We start from the raw sequence: 17009 nt of genomic DNA, 5'->3' as shown, positions 1-17009 counted from the left end.
ATGCTGTGGTTAGTAGCTGACTTGGTGTCACCCTGGTTTGTGGGTGGCTTGCATGCTGGAACACTGTGGTGGGTGGGGGGCTGGCTTGGTGTAACCCTGTGGTGGGTGGCTGGTCATAGCCCTGAAGGATCTGGTTTGGATCATAAGAGGGAAGAAGTATCCTGTACATCCTTTGCATGAGGTTACTAGGGAAGATGGTGTCCTCATTCAAAGCAGTCCCTTAATTCCATGCCAGACCTTTTACAGAACCACATTCTGTCAGCCTGGAGCAAAAAGATCCAGGCCCTAGATTTTCACATGCCTGTAGTACCGAGGGTACGCCAGAGTCTAAGATGGTGGTTGGTAGCCAGGAGTGGGAAATCCTTTCTTCCAGTAGTCTGGAAGGTGGTGACTATAGATGCCAGCCTCTCTGGCTGGGGAGCAGTTCTGGTGGAAGCCACTGTCCAATGGAACTGGTCCTGGTTCGAAAGGAGCTTCCCCATCAAAATCCTGGAAATCCGAGCAGCTTGTCGGGCATTAAGGTACTGGACGCCTAGACTTCAGGGATACCTCATCGGGGTACATTTTGACAATGCCACGGCTGTGGCCTATATCAACCAAGAGTCAGTCAGCTCAGGAGGAGGTGGGTCACATCCTATCCTGGGCAAAGAAATGTGCTCCATGCCTGTTGGCGGTTTTTATTTCAGGAATGGAGAACTGGCAGGCAGACTTTCTGAGACGCCAGCAGATGTTTCCGGGGGAATGGTCCTTACATCCTGAGATCTTTGCATTAATTTGTCAATGCTGGGGGGTCCCGGACGTAGATCTGTTTGCATCCAGGTTCAAATAGAAGTTGAAAAACTTTGTGTCCAGGACCAGGGATCCACTCGCAGTCGGAGTGGATGCCTTGGTGACTCCCTGGGAGCAGTTCTCTCCGATCTATGCCTTTCCTACAATTCAGCTGCTGCCACGACTTCTGCGCAGGATTCAGGAAGAGAGGAAACCAGTATTCCTGGTGGCTCCAGCCTGGCCCAGGAGGATTTGGTACGCACGCACAAATTCTAAGGTTGGCAGTGGGAAGGCCTTGGATTCTCCCACTGCATCCGGACCTGCACTCTCGGGGTCAGATTTTCCACCCTGCTTTACAGTCTCTAAATTTGATGGCTTGGCTATTGAAGCCTGGATTTTGAGGGAGCTGGACATATCTGGCCCTGCAGTCTCTACCCTGATAAACGCTAGGAAACCAGTCTCTATGAGCATTTATTACAGAGTCTGGAAGTCTTACATTTCTTGGTGTGAGGCCAGGAAGTGATATCCCCGTAAATATATCAAAGGGAGTATTCTAGCCTTCTTGCAAGTAGGGGTAGATATGAAACTAGCCTTAGGCACTATTAAAGTTTAAATTTCAGCCTTATCAGTCTTTTTCCAAAGACCGATTGCTTCGCATTCCTTAGTCCGAGCCTTTATTCAAGGGGTGCTACGTATGCTTCCGCCAGTAAGGCCTCCGTTGTGTCCTTGGGATTTAAATTTTGTTCTGGCAGTTCTACAGAAACAGCCTTTTGAGCCCATTTGGCATATTCCCCTGGTTTCTTTTGTCCAGAAAGTTATTCTTTTTGGTTGCAGTAACTACAGCTAGAAGAGTATCTGAGTTAGCGGCTTGCTCTTGTAAGGAGCCATTTTTGATTTTACAATCAAGATAGGTTGATTCTACGTCCACACCCAGCGTTTTTGCTCAAGGTTGTGTACATTTTTCATTTGAATCATGACATTCTACTGCCTTCCTTTTTTCCAAATCCTCAAACAGAGGAAAAGTTGTTACATTCTTTCGATGTAGTATGCGCATTTAAGGTCTATTTGAAGATGTGAGCACAGATTTGTAAGACCGACCTTTTGTTCGTGCTGCCAGAAGGACCCAGGAAAAGGCAGGCAGCAACTAGGTCTACAATTTCTCAATGGATTTGCCAGGTTATTATTCAGGCATATGGTTTAAAATGGAAGGTTCCACCTTTTCCGGTAAAGGCACACTCTACCAAAAGAGTAGGTGCCTCTTGGGCAGTTCTCCATCAAGCCTCTATGGCTCAGATTCGCGGGGCCGTTACTTGGTCTTCAGAACATACTTTCACTAGATTCTATCAAGTGGATGTGAGGACCCAGGAAGAGTCTGCATTTTGCCGCAGTGTGCTGTTGCAGGCAGCTATGTAGATCTTTTTGGGCTGATGGCGGCCTTTTCATATAGTGTCCACTTCCCCTCAAGTGCATTGCTTTGGGACGTCCCCGATAGTAATGAATATGGCTGCTCTGTGTCCCGTGATGTATGTTTGTTTTTCCCTACAGCTTACCTGTAAAATCCTTTTCTTGGAGTACATCACGGGACATAGAGGTCCCTCCCCTTGCTTGCTACAAAACGGAGGTACTTCCTTTATGGGAGGGGTTATATAGAGGGGGGGACTTCCTGTCTTGTAGAATGCCAGTGTCCATTCACCTATAGGTGGCGTATAACCCACATAGTAATGAATATGGCTGCTCTGTGTCTCGTGATGTACCAAGAAAAGGATTTTACAAGTAAGCTGTAGGAAAATTTGTTTTTGTGTCGAGAGTCTTGGACCCCTTACCAGATTCTCAAAACCTTACCCTACCCTCTGTGTCTGTCTTTACGTCTCTCTAGGGCTACATAATGGGTGGAAACCAATCAGTCCTATCCCCATTAGAGTGTATAAGCAAATATTTCATGAAGGTATTCTGTAAAGTATGTAAACTAAAAATTAGTCCTAAAAAACTAGACACTGTGACAAAGACTATGGAACGTGGTGGCCCCTTCAGGGAACACTAGACCCAGAGACTGTTGAGACTGCCTCCCTCATACATAGACAGAGAAATGCATACATACATACATACATACATACATACATACATACTTACAGAGACAGCCTCCCTCATACATAGAGGGACATGTCACGGGCAGGTATGAGCAGAGAACAAGTCTTGATGCCCCAACCTGTGGGGAATCAAAGTTAAGTCATCATGCCGCACAGAGAAGTGACTAGACCCCGTCAATACCTAACCTTAGTGCATTGATTTCCATGTGTACTCCATGGGTGACAGTCAGTATAAATAATGAAAGTGTTTGGATGGGTATTGCCAACATCCCTAAGGTTATTAAAACTGGAAAAGGAGTTCCCCTTGGGTGTGGGACTTTATGGGCAATAACCCATCACAGAGTAGGCTCCAGTAGTAAACAAATATAAATTTATTCAAAATATCCAAAATAACACGATAAAGAAAAAGATCAAGAGCAATAACAATTAAAATACATGTAGCTAGATATTACATCACTTGAGCGAAGAAATGAGAAGCGCAAAAAGTTCCATGTGATGATCTGACGTGTTTCGGACTTGGCCTTTTTCAGAGGTCAATGGAAATGCATCTCAGGCTATGAGTACGAAAAACAAGTATAAATAAAGCATAGATACATAATATGCGCATAGTTTACAATAATGCATTAAATATACAAGGTATCTGCTATATATGAATATATGTCAAGACAAAAAGAGAGGGTTCAATATTACCAAAGAATATATACGTACCACTCATGCCACTCGACATGATGTATGAAGCCACTGTGTTAAAAACACGAATGTTGCGCATCCAATAAATGGACTGCTGCAACACTATAAAACGGATTATATATAAATTTGCCAAGGCCCAGGGAGAAAAAGGGAGGGAGAGTCAGCATGGACAAAGTATAATGTAATGGTGGATATGGGTAGTATCACTCCATAGAAGATGTGGTCATCCCCCACTATTGATTCCCACGAGGATCCCAAAATGGTCCCTGAAAGGGCGTCTGAGGGGAGAGAGTTGTAGAAAAGAATATGAGAATTGAAAATCATGATCATATTAGCAATGTGTAAAGCAATAAACATAAAGAGGGGCTCAATTAGACCACTCTTTTTGGAAAATACATACTATATTCAAAGTAAAGATGTGCGTTGGTCTTGATGATAAAAGACTTTTATGAGTAGAAGAAGTAAGTAATGTCTCACAGGGATTCCTTAAAATAAAGGAATAATAAATGAAAACTTGAAATATGATGACTGCCAAGAAAATAGAAAAAGAAACGGGATGTGAATAGAATCAAATAATGAGTGAATAGGAAGGGACCCAGGCAATGACACTAGAAAGTATAATAGTGTCAGGATAAAAGTAAGTGGTGCTGGTGAAAAAGTAAGGAAAGGGTGAGAAGCAGGGATTGCCGATAGCCAGTATATTCGTTATATAGAGTAACAACCATACGGAAGATAAATGTGATGAGGAGGGTGAAGGATAAAGATGTATAGGCCATAAAGAAAAAAGAAAAAAACCTCATACATAGGGAATATAGTGTGCAACCCCCATAGAGGAATGCCCCCATGTGAAAGAGGAAGAGGGACCAAGGAGAACCATGTTTAAATGACAAAGTATCCCAAAATAGTGATGTCGGGGAATAGGCAGCAGGAGACCAGATAGAATATACCTGTAAATATCCGTGGGGTGAAATCTCCCGGTGGCGGCAAGCGATCGTGCTCGTCGGATCCGCCATTTAAAAAGACGCAGGCGCAGTGAGCGAGGGGACCTTGGGCCAGCGCTTATCGTCGACCAATGGGGTCCCCCCGTGTCCAGAGCACACGACGCCACCCAACGGATGCCGTGCTCCGCGACGTGCGTTCCGGGCACGCCGACGCACTACATCATCAGCCGAGGATGCGCACCTGATAGGGCGACTTCGCTCGACCGAAGTGGGGCGGGGAAACCGCCCCTTAGTGTGCCGGGGGGAAGAAACAGCCAAAGATAGAGCGATAATAATAATAATAATACAGCAGATATTACGTTTTCAAAGGAATGTCAAAGGACAAACAATAATGGTAAATAACGATACAGACATACCTTACTTATATTAGAAAACACCACCAATATCCCTTTAGAAATACATAGAGCCAAAAATTAAATAGAATCAAAAATTAAATTACATGTATCCATGACACACTACGCTTTCCCTGCATTTTTATAAAGAGTATATCTCAACTCTAAAGCAATTGTAAATATATAAGGATTGCTTTAGTCCTCAAACAAGGAGAATATCAGTATAGAAAGCATGATATTTCTATGTAACCTTTTTGGGAAAAGATTTTCTCCCAAGGCCTTGGCAAATTTATATATAATCCTTTTTATAGTGTTGCAGCAGTCCATTTATTGGATGCGCAACATTCGTGTTTTTAACACAGTGGCTTCATACATCATGTTGAGTGGCATGAGTGGTACGTATATATTCTTTGGTAATATTGAACATTCTCTTTTTGTCTTGACATATATTCATATATAGCAGATACCTTGTATATTTAATGCATTATTGTAAACTATGCGCATATAATGTATCTATGTTTTATTTATACTTGTTTTTCGTACTCCTAGCCTGAGATGCATTTCCATTGACCTCTGAAAAAGGCCAAGTCCGAAACGTGTCAGTTCATCACATGGAACTCTCGCGCTTCTCATTTCTCTCAAGTGATGTAATATCTAGCCGCATGTATTTTAATTGTTATCGTTCTTGATCTTCTTTTTCTTTATCGTGTTATTTTGGATATTTTGAATAAATTTATATTTGTTTACTACTGGAGCCTACTCTGTGATGGGTTATTGCCCATAAAGTCCCACACCCAAGGGGAACTCCATTTCCAGTTGTCAGTATGTCAGTATAAATAAGATACATTTATATTCAAATTAGATAACAGAAGCTGCCAATGGGCGCACAGGTCAAGAGTCCATTTCCACTCCAAAGTGACAGAATTCTACATGGAAACACACATAGGCAAGACTGCTATTGAAAAGGCCCTAGAGACACATTTTTTTATTCCCTGCCTACCCACACTGGCACAAGCTGCAGCCAACAGATGCATAGAATGTGCCCGAAACAACCCCAGACAAGGACCTGTACCAATTCCCGGAGTACAAGCAAGTCTCACTAATGGAAGAATTACTGGTTGACTTCGCTGTCATGCCTCCCTCAGGAGGATACAAATATTTGCTGGTGGCCGTCTGCACCTATTCGTGCTGGGTAGAGGCCTGGCCCACATGAACTGAGGCTACAAAAGAAGTGGTCAAATGCCTTCTCCATGAAATCATCCCCAGATATGGAATCCCCTCATCCGTAGGCTCAGACAACGGCCCAGCCTTTGTTCACAAGTGCCTCCAGGAATTAGCAACAGCACTCAAGATCACTTGGAAACTGCACACCGCATATCGACCTCAAAGTTCTGGGAAAGTGGAAAGGATTAATTGCACCCTAAAATCGCAACTGACCAAACTCTGTCAGGAGACCCAAATGAAGTGGAACTTGATGCTGCCCACTGCTCTGCTGAGAATTCAGAGTGCTCCAGCAAAGAGGACAAAATTTTCCCCTTTTGAAGTACTATATGGTAGGCCACCACCCATCATAAAGACATCAAGGGGAACTTACACCAGATAGGGGGTGGTGAACCCTGAACTGTTACAGAAATTAGGGGAGAATATGCAGGACATGGGGAGATGGGTCCAGGAAAAACTCCCCATAAATATGTTAAACCAAGTCTACCCCTTTGGGCCAGTACAGTAAGCGTGGAACACAACCACCTTAGGACAAAAATGGAGAGGTCCTTATACTGTCCTACTCTCAACCCCCACAGCTTTTAAGGTGGCTGGGGTAAACCCCTGGATACACCACTCCTGGGTAAAGCGAGCTGTGGAGCACAGTAGACCCTCAGGACCTTTTAAAACTAAAACCAACCAGAAAAATCAAAGGGAAGGACTCAAGCCCTCCACCTCACACACACCTAGAGGTTGTCAGGTCTGCGCAGGGCGAAAGATAGTTGGACTGCAGCCCTGCTCCGAACACATACCTGGAAGCTGTTGGGTCAACGCACGGCTGAAGAATAGGATATCTGCTAGCTCTGCTGCAGTCACGCCTAGAAGCTGATTGGTTAAAGCACAGCAGAAGCTGGAAATATTCACTGATAAGATGTTTTTTTTTTTTTTTTGTTTTTTTTTTTTTTAGAAATGCCTTTATTAGCTTTCCAGTAACCATAGTGATAATGCTGGCCAGGCCCAAGGGGGGACACATCATGTGACCCAAGTATCAAAACTACTAAGGTAGGCCCCATAACCACTGGCATTCATATTACAAATGTGAAGGTGTGGTAACTGGCATCTGTGTGCATAATGAAACCACCTATTTCATGTGCACTGCAGGGGACCAGGTAACCTATTATGACCCCACTTATGCACCCACCAAAACGTGGTTAGCCGTTCGGAGCATTAACTCCACAGGCAAGGTTATAAACCGTACTCTGATAACCAACCTCAATACAGCAGTAAGGTTCGTTTTTGATGTATGCTCTGCCATTACCTCAATGGCTTCCTCAGGAGAGGTTGTGGGGAATTAGGATGGGAAACAAAGAGCGTGCCTGGCAAACGACAGATACATCTGTTCAGAGTGGTTGGGAGCAAGTTGCCATAACAAGGACTTGAGCTATTGCCCCCAGTGGGGGTGTGTCACTTGGGGAACACGGGGAAAGAAGACCCAAGACGCTATCCTGCAGTCCCTGTCTGGCCTGTCTAGCTGTTCAGTAGGGAGTTGCACCTATGTAAACTTCACCATATACAACCCCACTAAATTTTTAACACAATGGGGTAGTACCTTTGGAGTTAACATTAATGGGAAGGGATCAGACCCTGGGACAATTGTACACATATCCATGGAAACCGAAACTACCAAAAGTGCTACTCACCAAGAACTCCATTCCCTCTATGAAGAGCTTGGCACAGGCGTAGAGATACCCCCTAGCACTAAGTATCTGTTCATAGAATTGGCAGAGAAAGTAGCTGATGATTTCAAGGTATGGAAATGCTATGTATGTGGGGGAACTAACATGGGGGGGACCCAGTGGCCTTGGGAAGCCCGGGAGGTGGATTACAATATGTCATACAATGCCGTCTCTTTAAAGCCCTCCAAGTGAGTAAAATAACATCTGGCATCTGAAAACGTCAATAGTTGGTAAATACTGTATAGCCAGGTCAGGCCCCCCTGTATAAAACTCATGTAGGAGAAATGGCCTGCCTAAGACAGCGGTATTACAATGATACTTCAAAGAGGACATCTTGGTGGAGGAATAATGATGTACAGGAGCCTGACCCACATCCTTTTTTTAATTTCACCAATTAACAGGGGGTATGGGACGATCTCACGAAAGAGTCGAACTGGAAGGCCCCAGAGATACTCTACTGGATTTGTGGGAACAAAGCTTACCCAGAGCTCCCCCAAAACTGGTCTTGAGCATGTGTCTTAGGTACCTTTAAAACCCTCATTCTTCCTCCTTCCTATTAGGAGCGGGGAACAACTGGGAATTCCTGTATATAAGAAGCTACAGAGGAAAAAGGGGGCACCTGGCCTCCAGATAGGGAGTTGGAAAGACAATGAATGGCCCCCTGAAAGTATTGTCTAGTATTATGGCCCTGCCACCTGGGCGGAGGATGGATCGTATGGTTACCGTACCCCTATCTATATGCTTAACAGAATTATCAGGCTACAAGCTGTATTAGAAATCATTACTAATGAGTTTGCAAATGCTTTCAACCTACTAGCTAAGCAAGGAACCAAGCTATGTACCGGTATTTACCAGAATTGGCTTGCTTTAGACTATTTGCTAGCTGCAGAGGGAGGGGTGTGTGGAAGGTTCAACCTGAGTATTTGCTGTCTGAGGATTGATGATCATGGGAAAGTGCCAATGAAATTGGCTTTTTACCACGTGACCGGCTGTCAATCACAGCTGGTCACAGAATGTCAACAGAGTACACGGTAACTAGCTGTCACTGTGTTCTTTCTCCTCCTCACACACTAATCCTGTGTGAGGAGGAGATTGTGGTAACAGCTAGTTACCAATTACAGTGCACCCCAAAACACACGGATTGCCCCCCCCCCCCAATAAAGAGGACCTGTCACTAGCCCATCAAAGTACCTGTCACTAGCCCATCAAAGTACCCAAGTACCTGTCACCAGCCCATCAGAGTACCCGAGTACCTGTCACTACCCCATCAGGTACTCTGATGACAGGTACTCAGGTACTCGGGTACAAGTGTAAAGTACCAATAAAGTGTTAAATAAATGACACTAAATGATAAAGTGAACATAAAAGTCCATAAATTAATAATCGTGACTCCAAAAAAAAGTCCCAGAAAGGTGATGTCAGAGCGGAAGGCTTGAATCCCAAGGAAAAGACAGGAATACACCCATGATGTATATATCAAAGTGGCAGCTTACCAGAAGCTAAGGCCTCCAACCTAATGGAACGGCCATACACGCTTAGATATCAATCCAGATGGATCGTATCCTTCATGGACCAGGGAAACCAGATATGTTCCACTATACCATATAGAATGTATAAACTCCAGACGTGATGTCATGAGTATATAGGGAGAAATAAGGTGCACATAGCTTAATCCCTTTTATGTTACACAAAGATTTATTTAGAAATGCACTTACAATGGATGCTTTACATGAAGACACATCAAAGATAGAAGGCAAAACCGCGGCGTCCCGCGTGTGTGGAAGAGCCGGCGTCTAGTGGGCGTGACAGTCATGCGTCCGGTGCTGCCCTCTGATGACAGGTACTCGGGTACACTGATGGGCTGGTGACAGGTACTCGGGTACTCTGATGACAGGTACTCGGGTACTCTGATGGGCTGGTGACAGGTACTCGGGTACTCTGATGGGCTGGTGACAGGTACTCGATTACTCCGATGACAGGTACTTGGGTACTCTGATGACAGGTACTTGGAGTACCCTAGTACCTGTATCGGAGTTCCTGTCTCCAGCCCAGAATGCCCGAGTACCTATCTGCATCCCATCAGATTACCCGAGTACCTGTTTCTAGCCCATCCGAATACCCAAGTACCTCTCTGAAGCTCATCAGAGTACCCAAGTACCTTTCTGAAGCCGATCAGTGTACCTGATTACCTGTCTGCAGCCCATCAGAGTACCTGAATACCTATCTGCAGCCCATGCCTCCTAGATTATGTGTTTGGGTGTTTGCTTTCCAAAATGGGGTCATTTTGTGGGGGTTTCCATTGTCCTGGTGTTCCAGGGCCTTCAAAAGTGTGATAGGTTGTAATAAAATTATATGCGTAATTTATGCTCCTAGAACACCTGACGGTGCTCCTTGCATGTTGGGCCTCTGTATGTGGCTATGCTGGGACAAAGTCCCACACATGTGGTATCGCCATACTCAGGAGGAGTAGTAGAATGTATTTTGGGGTGTCATTTTTGCTGTGTACAATCTATGTGTTAGAAATATCCTATGAATTGACAACTTTGTGTAAAAAAAAAAAAAAAGGGGTTTTCATTTTCTTTCCACATTTTCCAAAAACTTGTGGAAAATAATGACATGTTCAAAAGACTCACTATGCCTCATAGAATACACGATGGGGTGTTTGCTTTCCAAAATGGTGTCATTTTGTGGGTAATTCCCTTGTCCTGGGGTTCCAGGGCCTTCAAAAGTGTGATGGGTCGTTAGGAAATTATATGTGTAATTTATGCTCCTAGAACACCTGACAGTGCTCCTTGCATGTTGGGCCTATGTATGTGGCCAGGCTGTGTGTAAGTCTCACACGTGGTATCGCCATATTCAGGAGGAGTAGCAGAATGTATTTTGGGGTGTAATTGCAAGTATGCATATACTGTGTGTGAGAAATAACTTGTTATTTTGACAATTTGGTGTAAAAAAAATATATATATTTCTTCATTTTCCCAAGAATTGTGGGAAAAAATTACAACTTAAAAAAACTCACCATGCCTCTTACTAAATACCCTGAAATGTCTACTTTCCAAAAAGGGGTCATTTGGGGGGTATTTGTACTGTCCTGACATTTCAGGGCCTCAAGAAATGAGATAGGCCGTCGGTACATCAGGTGTGATCAATTTTTAATGATTCGCAACATTGTTTGTAGACTCTATAACTTTCACACAAACTAAATAATAACCACTAATTTGGGTTATTTTTACCAAAGATATGTAGAAGTATAAATGTTGACCCAAATTTATGAAAAAAAATTACTTACTATTTGCAAAATTTTATAATAGAAACTAAAACAAAATGTTTTTTTTTCAAAATTTTTTGCTCTTTTTTCACTTGTATCGCAAAAAAATAAAAAACCCAGTGGTGATTAAATACTACCAAAAGAAAGCTCTATTTGTGTGAAAAAAAATGATAAAAAATTTGATTGGGTACAGCGTTGTGACTGAGTAATTATCATTCAAAGTGTGAGAGCGCCGAAAGCTGAAAATTGGTCTGGGCAGGAAGGGGGTGTAACTGCCCTGTATGGAAGTGGTTAAGCAACACCTTAGCAAGAACAGACAAGTGCAAAACCACAAATCTGAAATATAAAATTACAGGAAGTAGCTGCAAAAAAGAGAAGTATGCTTTTCTTAGATAAAGGGAAATTTTGTATCTGCATTTTGACTCAACTGTTGATATATAAGTGATGTACACGCCTATTTAGAGAACTTAGCAAGCGAGCGTGAGCCGGCTAAGTTCACTTTGCGAGCGAATAAAAAAGGTTTGTTTTCCTGGAAGTATGCATCTGAAAATTCCATCTTTGGTTTCCAAACGACTGATTGCTGCTATAATGTTAATACCTTTTAGCGGTAACTTGTCTTCCTGGGTTTCTAGAGAGTGGATATATGAGGCATCTTAGAACATCCGTTCCACTAATCAGCGAGTGTTAGGTTTTTAGGCAATCCTTTGAACAGATGCCTTTTAACTCATTGTTACACAGACTTGCCTATCTTGACCAAATCATTTAGTTTATTTTGCTTAAGAAATGAATCCTGGTTATGTTGCTGGTATTCTGGAGTGTAATGGGAACCAGTAGACTATGTTCTCTGCTTCAATTGCTATGTTTCCTTTCATGTGCAATTAGGCAATACAGCTAATTGCATACTTAGAATTTACAAGACAAGTCCTAGCATATTTTAGCTACTGCAACACCCGGCACAATTTGTTAAGCATCTGTCTCTCTGTAGGTCATCCGACATGGTATTTGGACCAGCAAATTTAGGAGATGATGCCATTAAGAATTTCCGTGCTAAGCACCACTGTAATTCCTGTTGTAGAAAGCTTAAGCTCCCAGGTAAGTGCATAAATTTTAATTACACATAATCTGTCACTGAACACAATAGGGGGAATTCAATAAAGCTGCTGCACTATTTTTCTGGTGTTTATCCCTCTTGGTAATGTGTTGTGCCAAATTTATGAAGTATCTGCAACACTTTTTGTTCTTACAGCAAATCCTGAGCCACATTTTACAGTGTGGCACAATGAATCTGCCAAATTTTAAACTAAAATATTCTAAAAAGGGAAACAAACTGCGCTATAAACTACAACAGTCCCTCCCTATAAGTAGCAACTCTGCTGTGAGACAAACAAAGTAAAGAAATCAGTGGTAAAAAGAGCTGCGCTCTCACACAAACATAAATTGTGATGAACTAAATTAAACTGAACATCATAATTGTTTAGTAGTGAAAAAACAGTCCTTGGTAAGTGAGCATAAATTAGTGAATAAGGATGCACTAAACTCAAACCTAAATTGTGTAAACCGATATGGAAAAAAGAGATAATGATGGAAAAAACTGAAAAGGGTGATGTCCTTAATAAATATGGATAGATGTCACACCACCCGTGCAGTCAGGAAATGGAAGGGTTGTGTATTGCTTCAAGAGGATCCTCCTCATGATGATATCTCACACGGCAACACAAAGTGTATCCTCTACCACATAAAATGCTAGCTTGTAAAAGCCAAATCGCTTGTGACTAATACCTAGCCAGGGCCTTTATACTTAAGGGGCAAACCAATAGCAGTTCACATCAAATGGGACATTTCAACCCAAAGCATGGCAGAGCTGGTTCATGACTATCCTCAGGCTCAAGAGAAACGAAATCCCTGGTAGGAATTGAGGCAGCAGTTGTTGTTTGAAGACCAATCCCTGTCAGGAAAACTGTCTGCTCTGCCCCTTTTGGAGACTGCAGCCCGTGAAAGGGAGATTCTGCCCAAGGATTGGGAAAGGCTGGCCAGCTATGGGAGACTGAGGAAGTCAAACAGCATCTGAGGGAGGATCTCGTTTCTCTTGAACCCCGTGGATATTCATGACCACCAGCTGTGACGTGCTTTGGGTTTGTAAGAATATTTAATAATAAATATCTCGCGCTCGTACTTAATTATGTCAGAATATTTATACTGCTCTGAATATAGCAGTGTATTTATTTATGGTTAATAAGCAAAGATCTATGAAAAAGGAGAGTCTTCACCTATTGCCATAAATCAATGTCGTGAATTCCTTTTAATTGATTAATTTCTTTTTAAAAGCATATACCAATCTTAGTGAGTACAGTCTACAGCATGGAATATATATAAAAATATTTATTCACCAGACATGCAATCACGATATATGATCAAACAAGAAATGACACAAAAAGATAACTCTACAGAAAAAATACTAACTTCAAACAATCAATGCAATGTGATGTTTAGCTCAATAATGAAAGTGAAACTGAAACAAAGTGAAAGTGAAAGTAAAACGAAAGCAACATTACCATTTCTTCCCAGGTATAGCATAAGCCATAAATAAATGTTCTATATAATCAGACTACAATGGTCTGCGCAATCACATAGCCCAAAGTCATTCCACTGCAGATGAAATGAGAATAAGCCATGCAAAACGGAAAACTTAAAATTGCAAATAATGCACTAAATCTGATATTAATAAAAATGTATAAAAACAAAAATCAGCTTTTTAGAGAAAAATCTACCATGGTTTATACAGCTGGGATTGTAATCTTATTACCCTTAAATATGCAATATAAAACATATAAGGAAGGAATAAACAATTGTTGAATAAAATCAAATAACATAGCAAGGCATAATTACCACACTTAAGATGGCCGCCTTTCTTAAGATGGAGGCTTCCCTTCAAGTTTCAGATGAATGATGGACAAATAGAGTATGTCTGGATGAGTCTATTGAGTAATGTAATAGCGTGTGTGGTGTAAGTGTGAGGTGTGTTGTCAGTAGTGTAAAGTGCTGTGTCCTCTCTCTCATCTGGGTTGGTCTTTTATAGGGTAAGAACAAAGAGCTATAAAAATTACCATAAGTAAAACCCAGAGGGATGAAACATTATCCCAATTGGTCGGGATATTCTATACCTAAACTGGTGAGGTCAGAGACACACCTCTTTTGATAATTAACCCAATACTTGGTATAATAAAATAAGGATGATTTCTCTATATGTAAGAGTAATCATAAACACATATAAAACTTTGTCCAAACTCCCAGTACATACATAAATGTCCATCTGTATCTCCATCATTCACCTTGGCAAGTAATGCCATTTCAATAATTATATTATTTAACACAATATAATATTTTTATATGGGAATATCTAAAATTATCTCAAGACTGCACCTGGTATTTTGTCTCCAGAGGGCAGTATCGTACCGTTCATTAGATTTTGTATTCAACATAATTACCACCATGTCCTTATCTGATGACCTCTCTGACCTCTGGCTAGTGAATAGCCATTACTTATTTGGATTCTGACATAACTGTCGGGCATCTAGTCTAGGTTTGGAAGATCTATAGTGTCATAAAAACTTACACCAGACCTACACACAAACTTCTCTGAAATGAGGTAATTAGTGACGAGATACACATGTCTTTACACTTATTAGAAAAAGAATTCTAAGTAAGATTACTACTTCAAGAATATAAACCCAAAATGTGATACAATATTCCTAAATATATATGTTTATGCCTTACATAATATAATATAATTATGGCTAATATCTTCTCACATGTAATAACGTATCTATAAAAACATATAGTTCTCATTTTAAAATGTCTGATGAAAAACACTGAGCCATTGTCTATTGTTAAATACTTATAGACAGACTGGCACTACCATCCCCTTAACATCTGTTATCTGATAGAGATGTCAACGTATCACCTTATTTATGACAAAAGAAAATAGAAATGTCTGCTGAAATTATAAGACCCTATTGTTGAAATTCTATGCTCTCTTGTAAGCTTGTAAGAGACATTTTGTTTAACAAGTACATCATGAACTCTATTTCACTTTAAAAAACAAGATGGACGCCATGCTGTACCATTCAGTATCTCTTATGCATAATATGAGATACATGGCTTTTAAAATCATTTTTCTTTTTACGTATTATTATTTTAATAACCCCCAACAGTCCCGACAGGTTGAAATGTCCCATTTGATGTGAACTGCTGTCTGTTTGCCCCTTCTAAGTATAAAGGCCCTGGCTGGATATTAGCCACAATGGATTTAGCTTTTACAAGCTGGTAAGTATGCATTTTATGTGGTGGTTACACTCTGTGTTGCGGTGTGAGATATCATCAAGAGAAGGATCCTCTTGAAGGGATACACAACCCTTCCATTTCCTGCCTGCACAGGTAGTGTGACATCTATCAATGATATTTATTAAGGACATCAACCTTTTCATTTTTTTTTCCATCATTGGGACTTACCTTTGTTATCTATCTAATTTTTCCATATTGGTTTACACAATTTAGGTTTGAGTTTAATGCATCCTTATTCACTAATTTATTCTCACTTACCAAGGACTGTTTTTTCACTACTAAACAATTATGATGCTCAGTTTAAATTAAGTTTATCACAATTTATGTTTGAGTGAGAGCGCAGCTCTTTTTACCACTAAACTATTTACTGTTTATATCTTCTAAAAGCAGAGCTAATTAAGGCCAACTTTCTTTGAGCGTACAGAAACAGATTTTGCGAGTGTCTCACATGCATTCTAAAAGTGGCATAGAATGATCTCTATACAAAGCTGTCTAAATCCACAGGTTCTCAGCATTAGATTTGGAGGCCATGTCTGGATCCCCTTAGTGTACCTTCGGACACAGAGTTCTACTTTTGCTGTTTTTCCAGACCTGAATATACTGAATAGACACAACGAGCTTTCTAGGTCCAGAGCTTTGGCAGAGCCCTAGGGGTGATCCTCTTAAGACTCCCTTTCAAGCTAAGCCATGTGGGCCGAGTGCTGACATCATCCACTGGGTAGAATGTCTTGTGTAATATGCTCTTCCCCACCAATCAGCATAGGGAAAGCAAATTCCCACCGTTGCTCCTAACTGCTAGTAACAAATGGATCTATCCTATTTATCTCTGCTGCCTTCCTACAGTGGAGAATGAGAAATCCGCGCTTTTGGACGGAGAATGTGGCTGCAGCCTACCTCAAAACACAGCCCAAAGGCTATATTGAGAAAGTATGGGTACAGTGAGGTAAAGTGGCGCTGCCTAATATAAAGTGCTAAAGAAATGGAATGTTATCAAGTGTAAAGTGCTATAGTGTTATTTGAAAGCAAAAGCCCAATTGCCGGCAATGATACAAATTGTCCACCGGTTTGGTGTACTAAAGTGTACAAGTGCAAATATAAATAAATAAACAGTAGTGCAAATAAATTTGTGTGTGAAAATAAATATATGTAAAAAAGCACACTAAATCTGATGTGTGGTGTTTAGCTAATATAGGTAAACTATACAATGAAAGAGTAAATCATAACTATGCTGATTCTAAATAAATATGACAATAAAAAATAAATAAATATAAATGTGACAGTAAATAATGCTCATGCAGCAAATTAATAGTCCCAAAAAGACAGCAAAGAACCGAAATCGGTAGACCAACAGTCTTTTCTATTGCTGGGTGATTCAGTGGGGTGTGGAGAAAATATTCCAATAATCGGTGAATAACAGAAATCTCAGTGACATTTAAAGTGCTTCAAATCCTTTTGGGGTGATGTGAATGGTGAGTGAAACACACAGGTGCCACCCCTCCAATTGCTCCCGCACTCACCGGAGGTATGCACCCCTGCAGGGGTAACAAGCCTTAATGCAGCATGGTGGGGGGGGGGGGGATATCCCC

At 41.3% G+C, this 17009-nt stretch overlaps 1 protein-coding gene across 1 annotated transcript in view; it reads left to right on the top strand.

Annotated features, from left to right (window-relative positions):
- LOC309553129 (transient receptor potential cation channel subfamily M member 7-like) overlaps window positions 1–17009 on the top strand; it is a 250318-nt gene that overhangs the window by 223426 nt on the left and 9883 nt on the right. Inside the window, exon 38 of the mRNA XM_082254029.1 lies at window positions 12068–12174. Coding sequence (XP_082110155.1) covers window positions 12068–12174 — 107 coding nt within the window. The remainder of the gene's footprint in view (window positions 1–12067; window positions 12175–17009) is intronic.

This window comes from Pelophylax lessonae (genome assembly GCF_965119305.1).
Source record: "Pelophylax lessonae genome assembly, chromosome: 4".
NCBI classification, from domain to species: Eukaryota; Metazoa; Chordata; class Amphibia; order Anura; family Ranidae; genus Pelophylax; species Pelophylax lessonae.
Note: the sequence above shows the minus strand (reverse complement) of the source record. Positions and strands in the feature narration are given on the sequence as shown.